The sequence below is a fragment of the Mya arenaria genome, chromosome 1 (genome assembly GCF_026914265.1).
Source record: "Mya arenaria isolate MELC-2E11 chromosome 1, ASM2691426v1".
In the NCBI taxonomy this organism is placed as follows: domain Eukaryota; kingdom Metazoa; phylum Mollusca; class Bivalvia; order Myida; family Myidae; genus Mya; species Mya arenaria.
In genome coordinates this window covers 56,579,204-56,594,337 of record NC_069122.1, presented here as the reverse complement: position 1 = coordinate 56,594,337, position 15,134 = coordinate 56,579,204, and the positions used below count along the sequence as shown (strand labels likewise).

Here is a 15,134-nt window from a genome sequence, read left to right as displayed (position 1 = left end):
AAACAAATTTACGCAATTTCACAACCTTTTTTCCAGTTCTTCTGGATTACCCTGTATCCCCTGCCTCGAAACGAAAAGTTAACTTGGACGACATCGGTACGTTGTGGTTGGGGGGGGGGGTCACCCCCCCCCCCCCCCCCTCCTTCTGGCCACTAGTGCAATTGCAAAATTAATTTTGATGCGTGAGGGATATACTTAAGCGACGATGTTAACCATTGCTTCAATATTTATGCATGCATATATGTACTTGTTGGCATTTTGGGTGCCTCATTTCTACATCAAAAATGCTCAACCAGGTATGAGTTTATTGTATAAGTTATAGCTCGTAGTTTGTAAAATGTGGTTCTTTAGCAAATTTGTTTTAAATACGAAATAAAAGGTGTTGCTTCCAAGGTATGCATGATCAAAATATCCATAAATTATGTATGAGTCCCTTTTGCTGAGTGGTTATGCTATTTATTTGTCCATGACGTAAAAAGCGTAGGTTCACCCCTGATTAAAACAAGACTTTATTTTCATACTTTCATTGTATTTTGTTCTGCAATTTCAGTATCAAAGAGTTAACTAATTATTTCAGACACATTACCTGGAAAATGATTATTTGGTGCCAATGAATTACGAGTCCCTTTAAGAATGACAAAGTGTTTTTACAATCAGCTAGATAACAAGTTCATTTTTTCCACATATACAAGATGATTTACAAGTAATCATCATATGTGTATTTTTGCTTCACTGCTATCTTGTAGGATGACTGGCTTATATACTACTACCGGGTATGTAGTAAAGTGACAACAAGGCATTAATTACCAATAGCGTTTATTTTGTAATGCAAAATTCACCAGCCTTACATGTTTGTACAGTTCGATATTTTTTTCTAAAACATATACTAGTATTACTGTTTGAGGAAGGCATTGGCACATGATGCATGTTAACATTCTAAAATGCCTTGCAGCATTTTTAATGGTGTTTAGCTTGGACCAGCTCAAAACCAAATAATAGGGGTTGGAAAGTCTTTGGTTTAGGAGTTAAAAAGTCTTTAATATGGTTATTAAAATAATTCAACTAGGGGTTGAAAAGTCTTTGTTATAGGAGTTAAAAAGTCCAAACAGGTAGGGGTTGAAAAGTCTTTGAAATAGGGGTTTAAAAGTCTAAGGGTTGAAAACTGAAAAGTGTTCTTTTTTAGAAGGGTTAAAAAGCCTCTTGGGGTTGAAAGGTCCTGCTCCCCTGCAGAACAGTGTGTATGAAATAAACTATTATCTTAGGTAAAACATTTCATATGGATTTCCATCAATTAATTACATCTTCATTAAAAATCAAGAAAATGGTACATTTTCTGTGTAAAGGTACTGACAACCGAAATAACATTTTCAAGCGTAAAAGTGAGTATAGCTTTGAAAAAATGAATAAGTTCTTAGTCGTTTGTAACCACAACTTAATCGATTAAAAATGGCGTCTGAGGAGATGAAACTAGTGTAAAGATATTTAAAAAATGGAATTTGTGTCACTGGTTGAGTAAGAATACTTCAGGTAATTTTTGATATGATTTATTGCATTCAAATTCATTAAAAGATGCTTAAATCTTATCGCTAAGATATCAGCACAGAAGTATTAGCTTGGAATTGGATGGATACAATGTCAGGACACAGGTAAACAATAAAACAAAACTTCAAATATATTCCTAAATAAATAAATAGGTGTTCTTTTAAGAGATTTAGGAAAGTTGAAATATTTTCCCATTAAAATTTATTGCCAGAACCTCCAATTGGATTAAGCCCATTGCCAATGTTACCAATTGGAAGATTCCAATGGGACAATGTTCCAATTGGAGTTTTCCAATTTCCTGACTTTTCCCATATTGAATTGTGGGAAATATCCAATTGGAAAAAATGGTCGACGGGATTTTTTTTTTACAAAAAATGATAAAAAGTACTATAAACGCACTTTTTCTAGATAACATTATAACCATTAATGATAATGATTGTTATTAATCACTAATTCCTTTTTTGAAAATGTGTGAGAATTTTCCAACAAAAAATGTTGGGCTGATTTTCCAATTGGAAAAACCATTTTTCCAATGGGAAGGCCATTTTCCAATGGGACTCCCATTGGAAAAGTTGACTTTAAATACCAAAAAAACATATTTCTAAATTAAATTTCAGGAAACAAAAAAAATCTCTTATTAGTATTACCTAACACATTTTAAAAATACAAAAATAAAAAACATTGGGTGAAAAATAAAAAAAATAAGTTTGCAAAAATTCCGGATTTGCAAACTTAATCCGGATGCTGTTAGAAACCAACCACACCTATGATTGGGTCTGGTGTTCTCGCCATCAGTAATTGTAGATGTGGCATCGTCATATTAAATTGAATATGTCATGTGACTACATCACGAAATTTGAAATCAGGCTTGTTCGGCATCACATTGACTTAATTGTAGTAATAGTAGCAGCATTAGCAACAGCAGCAGCAGTAGCAGTAGTAGTATACGATATGAACCAAGGAGATAAAATAATTTTGACAAATTCATCGGAATAATAGTGATCGAAAGATGGTGGACAATTTGAACAAGGATTTGCCAGTAAAAAAAATAGAAAGCATACCTGATTTTCAATTCCAATTAACATTTGCTCTATTCGTTTTCATCCATTCCCAATTGTGTGTACTACAATTTGTAACAGTAGTCAGAAGCTTAAGCATGGACCCCGTTTATTGGCGCAGAGTTCAACGCCAAAGACAAAGAAAGCAAAAACAAACAATCACGAAACCAGAAACATAGAACAACAGCACAAAACACTACAAACAACACACTACACATATTATTTGAGTGTTTATAAAGGTTTGTTAGGTACCGCCTTGGAACGGGCAGTAAAGTGTAAATCTACTGGGAGGGGTGTTAACCAGTTTGTGTGCACATTCTCACTTCTATCTCAACAATCCCGAAGTATTCATTAACTTGAGAAAACTTAATAATATAACAAATTATAATAAACTTATAGGTAAACCCCAAGTAAATCTATGATATGGGATCCGATTTTATCTGCAATACAATTACACATGGAACAGTAATTCATTTAATGTATAACGTATCTGCAATACAATCAAACACGGAACAGTGATACATTTAATGTGTAACATATATAATACAACTCTGATAAACCGGGTATCCGTAAAGTATCTTGACGAATATTTGACGTACTCGGCCAGTGCCGAATTTTGCTAATTTTAGTACCGGAAGCTATTTCCAGCTTTTAGTAGGTCAATATTGGAAATTTTACAAAGTAATATTTGGAAACTCGAGTGTGTTTTTTTCAGAAATGTTCATTTAAAATATGAAAACACTACGGAAGGGCTGTCAATTGATTACGATTCATCCAACAATTTTAGCAATGACTGTAATACATGGATAATAAGTAAGATCTTCTTGTAAACAAAGAATAAAACTGTTTACTACTAGCTGCTACTAATTCTTCTGACGCTATTGATGCTGCTGCACAGTTTTGATTAACATTATATATTAACTCGTTTAAGCATAGAACTCAAAATATAGTGTATTTGCTTTAAACTTTTTTTTATTTAAGGAATGAATTGCGGGGTTGATGTCATTATCGGGGTATGAACGCAATTGGGTTGGTCAATCTGTGTGGAGTCCGAAGGACTCCACGCGTACTTTGACCAACCCAATTGCGTTCATATCCCCTTCTTTTTTATCACTGCATTCCTGGTCTTCACTGGTTTTCCTTGCTCAAGACAGGTCTGGCAAATCTGACGAACTATGCCCAACTCCTCTATCACGCGTTTGAGGTTTTCGTTATCAGCCAGCTCTGTGTCCCCACATTGGAAGCAAACATCGTCAAACTGCATCGTTTTTCCTGGAAATGTTAGATGTTTTGTGTTAACATAATAAAGCAGGCAGTATCACCATATAATATATTAATTAATATTTAATGATAAAAAGGCTAAGCATATAAACATGTTTGAATATAGCTGGTCTGCTTGCCGGATACAGACAGTCCTGTCATAAGTTTGATACATTTCCACAATTGCTTCTTTCTGCTCTGCTTACTTCTGTATTTGCTAGGACTAATACATATTGCAACATTTTAAAAAATAATATTACCTGCATAATATGCAGCCTCCATCTAAGAATTACAGTTGATTTCCTCCTTAACAATGCTTGTATTATGGTAGACACCAGCGTGAAATAATGGATCTCCGCATGCATACACAAGTTCTTCCAGTACCCGGAAAGCTTTTTGGCCTTGTAAACCACACGCTGCTTGCCACTCTCTCTGCAGATAGCAAAATGTTTCACTTTGGCTTAGATTGGAAAAGTTAGCATTACAATTATTTCATAAACATGTATAATAATATAAGAAATATGTCATTCTAAATGTCAAAAGAATAAACAAGTATCCCTAAACGCTCAATGTTGTAGCTATGCACCAGGTGCACTTTTCTTTACAATGTTTACTTCATTGCAAACCGATAATTTGGCACTCTTTGTCAAATAAAATTGTCCATGTACGAACGTGTCATACATTAAATGGGGTAAATCATATAGATGCGTGACATTAGCCCGATTATTAGGCCAACATTTATAGCAGTGGCATCTCAACTACAGCGTGGTGAAAATATGTTAATTCTGGACTATTCTTCAACAAAACTAATAACAAATTTATATTTGTATTTTCTTAATTCTGGATTATTTTTTGTTTAAAACTGATATCATGTTGATGCATACCCAAATAGAAATTCTTTCAATACCCAGAATTCGGTGTTGATCGCAGTTGCCGCGTCATCATCAGCTGCCCGATCTACTTGGACATCCTTGTCAGCTAGAAAATCTGCTACGAATTGCGATAATATAATCTGCAGATCGATTAATTTGATACAAGTTTCTTCCCTGCGATTTAAAACAGTTTTTATACAAAAAGAAATGATACTGCCGCCATGTTGCAGACAGATAAAAAAGTTGATAGAGTGATCTCCCTTGACGAGCGAAAACACGTCGTAACAACTCGGCCGTTACCGGCAAGCTCGGAAGAAGCCGAGTGGGGTCCGAATGCCTTACGACAAAGGGAAATAATTGATTCGGGGAAAAATTGTGTGACGATTTTTTTCTCTCTTTTGCTCCTAATTTACAAGGTCGGCAGATGAATTGAAAATAAAACATAACATGATCTCTTTTATTTTTATTTCATTTTCACAGAAATTAGGGTCGGCGGGTTTGTAAATTATTTAATTAAAAAATGATGGCCTAATGAAACGAAATGATGTATGTTTTAATTCATGGTTATCAATCTTTACAAGTTTGATAGTGCCGGTTTCTGACAGGGCTAATACCTTACAGAGCCAATTAAAAGACGTTCCGTCCCTGCCTATTGTAGTTTCTTGAGTGAACCAATCATCTCCCCAATGAAAGCCCACAAAAAAGATAAATGGTGTACGGTGGAGACTATAACGATTTCAATACGCTTTTAGCTAAAAGCTGCATTCTCACAGATTTACCGTTTTGAAAACTTTTTTATTTTTTGTCTTGGAATAAGCAAGTTTTTGCGTTAATATCTGCAAACAAGTGATATAAAACTGCTGATAAAAGATCAGATCGAAGATGTTCATATTTCCGTTCGAAAATTAACGTTTTATGGCTGAAAGCGTAATGACGCGAAAACATTATTTTTTTAACTTAAATATGAAAATCTGTGATCTGATAGTTTGTCAACAGTCTCACTGGTGTCCATGCATTTTCGCATAAATTGGCTCGTTCCAAGACTAAATAAACTTGTCAAAACGTTTAATCTGTGAGAGTGCAGCTTTAAATTGGATTTCCAATATATAAATCATATATGATTAGTGAAAGACGATTGAAACATGTAAGCACACTATACATTCTAAAATTATGTTAAGAGACGCCTGTTTCATACTTTCACAAAAATGAAAACCATAATATTTTATAACGATTTTTATCGACAGCTTAAACTTTATGCGGAAAAAATATTGTTTTTCGTATGTATTCTTTTCTTTTTTCCCCTGCAATATCTAGTTATTCAATGGATCTAATATTTCGCTTTTATAAGAAGACATCGTGCTGACAGTTATAATCTTAGACATTAAGATTTCTATGTTTATATAGTGTTCCTTTTTTGAGTAAGAATCATCGTTATTTTGTGTTTTGTAAAATCATTTCATCAAATTTTCTTATCTTTAAGATTTCTTTCATTTATCATGTTGAATTGCTATTTACCTTAAAAAATGCAATAAACGACCGTATGTTTTCTTTCTGAAAGATACCCATTTAAAGATACAAAATATGAAAAACAAAAAGAAAAAAAAGAGTTTTGATAGTAATTCAATGTTTAAATATTTATTGTCTTAAATGTACTTCGAATTGTTATCGAGAAATTCATTTCTTGTGTGGTGCAATGTATATATTACTAAAAAGGGCTATTTGAAAGGGTCCCAAAAGGCAAAAGTAATATCAGATATATGATCACCATAAAGAGGAGTTAAAATCAATGAAAATTGTATCGGAACTTGAACTGTTTGAAAAAGGAACTAAGCATCAGTAAAATGCAAATATGTGAATTTGTTTAAATAACAAAAACAATAGCCCTGTTCCTCTATAAAAAAATATACATTGATCTGATAACAAATAAAGCATTGCAATTGAAATATTTAAAGTTGGTTACTTATGTTTGTCTGGTGCATAACATTTTGACCTATTTTTTTTCAGAACGTATCCATTGATATAATTTGTTATTGCATATTAATGTGTTTGCCATCAGGTGTGGATATGACATGAACACATTTGATCGTCATTTATTGCAGCCGTTATGAGCCATTTACTTGAATAAAAATCCGGAAGCAATGTTGAATTTCATTGATGGGACCGCAAGTCTACACGCAAAAATAGAATCCTTTTAGAACAAACTCTTAAGAAAAAACACGTACGCTGGTTGAATATTAGTCTTCCGATGATATTAATTGTTCAGAAGCAATAAAAACTATATATATATTTAAGCATTGCACGAGCCAATGTCAAGATAAAAGTCGCTAAATTCATCCGCTAGTAATTTAGTGCAAACTAAAGATAATGTTTTTCAACGAACAATAAATAGAGTTTATGACAAGAAATAGTTTTTGAAGACAAAACCACCTTTACATGATAGGAAACAAACAAAAAACTGATCTTGGAGTGTTCGACTTGATCTTGTCTTTAGTTTTTTAACATAAATAAAGAGTTTATGGAACACCTTGTCTGTAACAGCGTCAACAACATCGTTTATGTAAAATGTGACACATATATAAAGTAATATATCTTTTTAGTGACCGCTGCAAGAGCCTTTTTTAAGATACATTTTGCCTATCATGCTCTAATTTTTGGTTGTAAATTACATAGCCAGCAGTTAAAACACTATGCTTTCAATGGTATTGATTTAAACACTATAATGAACGTTTCTGATGCAGCGGTAAGATGCACATAGACAAAGATCTCCCTTTCAGAATGTATTTACACAAATAGAAAAGAACATTTATAAGGTATATCAATTTCTGGCTTTTAAAAAGGTTAGCGAAAACGAGAGCTCGACTCCATTAAGTTGAGACTTACTCTACGATTGCCTTAAAAAAATTCAGAAATGATTGATCAAGTAACACAAAGATACAAAAAGACCAATACACCGATCGCCTCAAAGCTGACAAGCTTGTTTTTTCTTGTCTTTTTACTTTTTCATTTGATTTACAAGATTTTTTTTTTTTTTTTTAAAAGGAAAATTGTGTGAGTTGAGAAATGAAAAGACAAAGCATATGGAGTAATACCACTCACAAAAGTGCTTAATATATGCTTATTCTTCAATACTTTTCGATGAAATATGGATTTTTATGTGAAATAACAATAGTGTGAAAATATCATTCTTATATTTCACTGCAATACAAGGAGTAAAAATATCAACTTCAGAACTACTTTTAAAATCCATTGTAGTTACTTCCCCTTGTTCGAAACAGAACACTTCACTTTGAAACAGAAAATGTTGGCAAATAAAATGTTTAAAATCTAGAGGTATGATACAAAAGAAAAATGATTATCCCTTTTTTATTTCAAAGTTGAAGCTGAATGTTCGAACATTTGCTTTCATACCAAACTAATTACAGACGAAAACAACTGTTAAACAACATAAAAAGAATGTTATATCATCTTTCAAATGTATTTTGAACTGTTTGTCGTTGTAATACGTAATAATAGCTTCCCGAAAATTCACAAAACATTTTACAGATTTACTGATATTTCTTTTACCCCAACCACGCCTCAAAATCTGTCAACAAATTAGCGTGGTCCTCATCATTACCTGGAAATCGACCTGTCTTCAAGCAAAACAGACTGGTCTCTGACAGTAACATCCTATTTTCTTTTGATGATACCAAGGTACATGTAGATGCTATACAAGGCATATGTCACGATCATTAAAGAATTACAATTGACAAAGAATTTGTTAAAAGTAATTTGTACAGATTCTGTGTCTTAATGGAACAACCGAAAAACAACTTAAACCATGTTCTTTTCGCCGGTGGGTTAATTTTGTGTATTTTGTATCCAGTTTCTGTATTAGTACAAGATCGCAATAGGTTTCACCTCGTGGACCAAAAAGGTAATCATTTCACATCGCCACCAGTGATAAATAGCTTTCTGTGAAATCCCGTTTCTGCGTAAACAGCGTTTCAATACAAATACTGTTAGGTAATTCATCGCATATATTTGCCCATAACCTTACGTATGTTCCCGATCAAAAAAAAAATAAAGATCGCCTTCATTTTATAACCGCTATAACAGTCTATAACAGTTGTGCCACTGACTGTCTGTCATTGACGGTCTCCAAAAGTGGTGTAACACGCCAAGGACTACTTCAACATGACTTATTTTCATCCAAGGTAAGTGACACCGTTATGATTATCGCAATGATACAAACTAACTTCATATCAGAGAATTTGTATCGCCATTCAAATAGACTTCGTAGATTTTGTAGGGTTTAATTCGTATATAAATATGTTGATGATATCAGAGACCAAGAAATATCAAACATTTCCGGGAAATTAACGCAATGCATTGTATTAAATTGTACGGTGCATTGTGGTACTCGCTTGACATGCGCACTTAAAACAAAGGAAGACAACAAAGTGTCGACTCATTTCAAGGGCATTGATTCATCTAGCAACCATAAAATGTGCAGAACAGAGCCAAGATTCCGTAAAAACGACAGCGCGTAGAACTGAAATTCGCGTTTCGTATTTACAACTTGAAGGTGTCTAGTAGAAACAATGGATAACATTAAGAACTTAACATTATGATTCAGTTCAACTTTAAGCAGCGTAAAACTTACGGTTGAGATATCCTATTCAAATGAGGCAAAGTGTCATGCAAGAGGATGAGATTCTGGTAACTAATCATTCCAAAAACGCGTCTTAGATGTAACACACTTAAGAATATTAATATTTGATCTAAACACATTCCTTTTACAAAAATCTTGATTTCATTAAAAATAAAATGATAATGATTCGCATTCATATAATTCTGTTTAAAAGTTTCAAAACTTTTAAAAAGAGAAACGGTGCACAGGAAAGAACAAGTATAAAAAAACTGAGCTTGCTATTGTGATAAGGAGCTTAGGCCCTGCCACATACGAATCTGGTACTGACATTTATGCATACTTTCTAGGTCAAGCATTGTAGGGCTTTCCTTTCCGACCAATTTAATGTCTGTCGCAAAAATGTTATTACTCGCTACTCAATTAAAGTGAGAGCTGTTTTCTTGGAAACTTTCGTGTACAGTTCGGAAAACCATGAAGAATGAATAAAATCTTAGAATATTTTGTGTGCATTAAGTAGCACGCAGTCGTAATCTTATTCAATAAAAAATTTGAGACTGCAAAGGTTTACAATAATCCCAACACTAAGTACCTATGTTCGTTTCGCGTTCTAAGACTTAAAGTAAACGTATGGGTGAATGGCTTGGGCGGAGACGGGAAGGTACGGGATGAGTGTATAAATGAATGACTGGGACTAATATGTATATGAAAAAAATACAGAAACAAGCTCAGTAGCCAAAATTTTAATATAAACCCCGTTTAATGACACTGTGTAAACGCCAAAGACATAGAACACAAAAACAAAAAACACAAACAAGAGACATGGAACAACAGCACACACTACACAAACAACACAGTGCATAAATACTATATAGACATCTAGGTGTGTTTATCAAGGACTAATATTTATGCGAAAAGCTACAGAAAAACCGCAAAGGACAGGTTTGATTTATGGGCGGATAGTCGGGACGAATCGGGAAGTGACGGGGTTGATGTACATATTTACGTCCAATAAATTGTATATATACGCATTATATTTATTCAACTTGAATGTATAGATTTGTAATTTGAATATAATATACTATGAATTTATGATATATAACAGTTGAACTTCTAAGGCCAGTATGTTTTAAAAAAATCTGGTATGCCCTTATTTGCATATTTTATTCACATGTATTTTGGATGAATTGAATGTTGTGTTCGTAGGATATTTATAACTTGTAATTTAATTTTGGTTAAATGTATCCAATAAAAAATATCATTTAATAATCATACGAGTTTATGTCAAACAATTCAGTTAGGTTTGACTTTTATTTCATTTTTTTATATCATCATTTCTAACGTACTTTAATGGGTAATTGTGTCTGAATAATTTCTAAGGTGTTTATGTTGCCTAAAAATGTTTAAGTTTAAATTTAGTTTTACATTTACTCGCCGCCTCAAAGGAGATCTGCATTTTGCGAACTATGCTCGTTAATATGTTTTAATCAGCATCAACATTTCTTCCAGGAAAAATAAAACCAAGAAAAGAGCATTGATTACTTTTTGATGGCGTCAATGCCAAGTCAACAACCCTTTTCTCAGAAGACGATAAATTGTCAGCAGTAAAGCCAGTATTTGTTCACAGGTTTTACAAATATGTCCCTGTAATCTTTCACGTAGCTCTATTTGCTTCAAAAAATGTTCTTTTACGTCATATTGTGACGACCCAAGAATGGCGAACATTTTGAAGCGATGTTGTCTTTTGTGACAGAAATCATACACATTGCCCCAAAACGAGTTTTCTTTTGGAGTTACATGACCTACTGGGTCGAGTAAAAGAGGCTATATCAAGGTGATTTGATTATACCAATACAAAATAGAACTAGCATGTAATGCGAATTCCTAACAATGCTGTTTGCTATGTAAATCTTAAATTCGAAAACAAACTTAGAGTATAGGATATAATTCATTTACCTTAATCGAGCAATTAAACTTAAAATATAATTAATATAGCGTGCAGCGATCTGATATCAAAGGGTGACCATTACTCAGGAATTGATGGCCTTTATTTTAAAACTATATCCTTCTGGTTCATTTTTGTAATAATGTAACCAAAAACAAATTGAAAAATATTTTGTATCACCAACACATCAAGTGGTTTTTTTTTTATAACATGCTTTTCGGTCGTTAATAAACATATGTCAGTCAAATAAAATTGATATATTACTATTTCAAATAGTGAAAGTGTCCATTTGTTATTTGTTCCTGCTTAGAAATATATGCATGCTCTCGCTTTCCAATTCAAAGTAAGCAGGACTCGGACACAAAATAAAAGCCTTCATTTCCAGAAAATGCTTTTTCGAATTGAGTTAAACCTGCTTGCGTAAACAAAATCTCAGTTTATATCCTTTAATATGTGTCAGTATAAGATTGCAATATGTTTCACCTTATTTCTAAAATAAACACTTAAACATTCCGTATTGATACTAAAGTAAAGACTTTCATATATGCAACCATGTCTGAAATACTATTGTTTAGTCACAAGACGTATCATGAGAACAATGTTATCGTTCCTTCCGTTATGTAAATTTATATTCAAAATATTTATACAAATTTCTAGATCTACTTTGTGGAGGCCAATCGTGAAGGAATATGGCTGTTTGCCCGAGTGCAATATTTTTGGACCTCTTAAACTGATTACTAGGCGGCAGTATTTAATACAGACTACATGTAAATCATGCAGAACGTTAAATAAATTATATTTTTTAAATGCTTTGCAAACCTTTAAATAAGCTTTTTCACACAAAACTAATAGTGTTCAATATCTCAGGAATCCATGAAAACAAATGAGATCAAAGGATAAAGTATTTCTCCCACCTCATATAAGTAGATCCAATAATTTAACCATGGGCGAAGATAAAATGCCCGTATGGAACTCCTCTTTAATGGTGGCCACATTGTAATTATCTCCCTTGTTGAAGACTGTCGTCTGTAACATCATAAAAACCTTGTCTTGTGGCAATATTTTGAACGATAATTGATTATTTCTAGCTACAAATGTCACCATAAAACAGTTTTCACACACCTTTCAAGAAAAAATGCTTCATTACCCTTAGCACTATTTGAAGACCGATTTGACTATTAACGTAATCTGAATCACTGCGCGCATATCCATGACAACCCCGCATATCCATACGCAATTATTTTCACTAAGCACACAAGAGTTCCAGCAAAAAAAATACATTTTTACTTAATTTTATTTAACTGAGGTAGGAGAAAAGCATTTACCATAGCCGCTCGTGTAAGATAGGATCATCCCGACCTCAAGCCTACCCTGACTACCCATAATTTCAAGCCTACCCTCACTACCAATACATTCAAGCCTACCCTGACTACCCATAGATTCAAGCCAACCCTGACTTTCCATAGATTCAATCCTACCCTGACTACTCATAGATTCAAGCCTACCCTGACTACCAATAGATTCAAGCCTACCCTGACCTCCCATAGATTCAAGCCTACCATGACTACACATAGATTAAAGCCTACTATGACTACACATAGATTTAAGCCTACCCTGACTACACATAGATTCAAGCCTACGCTGACAACAAAGGGATTCAAGCCTAACTTGACTACCCATGGATTCAAGCATACCCTGACTACCCATAAATCAAGCCTACCCTGACTACCTACAGTATCAAGCCTACCCTGACTACTATAGATTCAAGCCTACCCTTAATACCCATAAATCAAGCCCACCCTGACTACCCATGGAATCAAGCCTACCCTGACTACCCATAGGTTCAAGCCTACCCTGACTACCCATAGATTCAAGCCTACCATGACTACCCATAGATTCAAGCCTACCCTGACTACCCATAGATTCAAGCCTAACCTGACTACCCATAGATTCAAGCCAACCCTGACTTCCCATAGATTCAATCTTACCCTGACTACTCATAGATTCTAGCCTACCCTGCATACCAATAGATTCATGCCTACCCTGCATACCAAAAGATTCAAGCCTACCCTGACCTCCCATATATTCAGCCTACCCTGACTATCCATGGATTCAAGCCAACCCTAACTACCCAAAGATTCAATCCTACCCTGACTACCCATTGATTCAAGCCTACCCTGATTACTCATAGATTCAAGCCCACCTTACATACCAAAAGATTCAAGATTACCCTGACCTCCCATAGATTCAAGCCTACCCTTACTAGCCATAAATTCAAGCCTACCCTGACTATCCATAGATTCAAACCTACCCTGACAACTTATAGATTCAAGCCTACCCTGACTACCTATGGAATCAAGCCTACCCTGACTACTCATGGATTCAAGCCAACCCTGACTTCCAATAGATTCAAGTCTACCCTGACAACTCATAGATTCAAGCCTACCCTGACAACTCATAGATTCAAGCCTACCCTGACTACCCATGGATTCAAGCCTATACTGACTACGCATGGATTCAAGCCTATCCTGACAACTCATATATTCAAGCCTACCCTGACTACCCATAGATTCATGCCTACCCTGACTACCCATGGATTCAAGCCTACCCTGACAACTCATAGATTCAAGCCTACCCTGACAACTCATAGATTCAAGCCTACCCTGACTACACATGGATTCAAGCCTATCCTGACTACCCATGGATTCAAGCCTACCCTGACAACTCATAGATTCAAGCCTACCCTGACTACCCATGGATTCAAGCCTATCCTGACTACCCATGGATTCAAGCCTATCCTGACAACTCATAGATTCAAGCCTACCCTGACAACTCATAGATTCAAGCCTACCCTGACAACTCATAGATTCATTCCTACCCTGACAACTCATAGATTCAAGCCTATCCTGACAACTCATAGATTCAAGCCTACCCTGACAACTCATAGATTCAAGCCTACCCTGACAACTCATAGATTCAAGCCTATCCTGACTACCCATGGATTCAAGCCTATCCTGACTTCCCATAGATTCAAGCCTATCCTGACTTCCCATAGATTCAAGCCTACTCTGACTACCCATGGATTCAAGCCTATCCTGACTAATCATGGATTCAAGCCTATCCTGACAACTCATAGATTCAAGCCTACCCTGACAACTCATAGATTCAAGCCTATCCTGACTACCCATGGATTCAAGCCTATCCTGACTTCCCATAGATTCAAGCCTATCCTGACTTCCCATAGATTCAAGCCTACTCTGACTACCCATGGATTCAAGCCTATCCTGACTACTCATGGATTCAAGCCAACCCTGACTTCCAATAGATTCAAGTCTACCCTGACAACTCATAGATTCAAGCCTACCCTGACAACTCATAGATTCAAGCCTACCCTGACAACTCATAGATTCAAGCCTACCCTGACAACTCATAGATTCAAGCCTACCCTGACTACCCATGGATTCAAGCCTATACTGACTACGCATGGATTCAAGCCTATCCTGACAACTCATATATTCAAGCCTACCCTGACAACTCATAGATTCAAGCCTACCCTGACTACCCATGGATTCAAACCTATCCTGACTTCCCATAGATTCAAGCCTACTCTGACTACCCATGGATTCATATATATAATTAATCAGCAGGTTAACATGTATTGATGTTTCTTTATCGGTCAAATCTTTAAAGATGCATTCTTACTCCCAAAATAGATTTACCACAATTAATACAATTTTTTTATTTTTACCGAAAATGATAAATAAATGTCAATAACTATGGGGTTTTTAAGGATACCGAGATTAAATTGAAAAAAGGTGCAGAAACCA

The 15,134-nt window shown here is 34.8% G+C and overlaps 1 protein-coding gene across 1 annotated transcript; it reads right to left on the bottom strand.

Moving 5' to 3' along the window:
- Positions 1 to 13,511: 13,511 nt before the first annotated feature.
- On the bottom strand, positions 13,512 to 14,927 carry LOC128228125 (uncharacterized). Its single transcript, XM_052939248.1, has one exon. The coding sequence runs from the start codon at positions 14,925 to 14,927 to the stop codon at positions 13,512 to 13,514; it is 1,416 nt and encodes a 471-aa protein (XP_052795208.1).
- Between the last annotated feature and the right edge of the window lie 207 nt (positions 14,928 to 15,134).

Coding starts and splice junctions, on each gene's coding strand:
- LOC128228125 (XM_052939248.1), bottom strand. CDS start 14,927: ATGGGTAGTCAGAGTAGGCTTGAATCTATGGGAAGTCAGGATAGGTTT.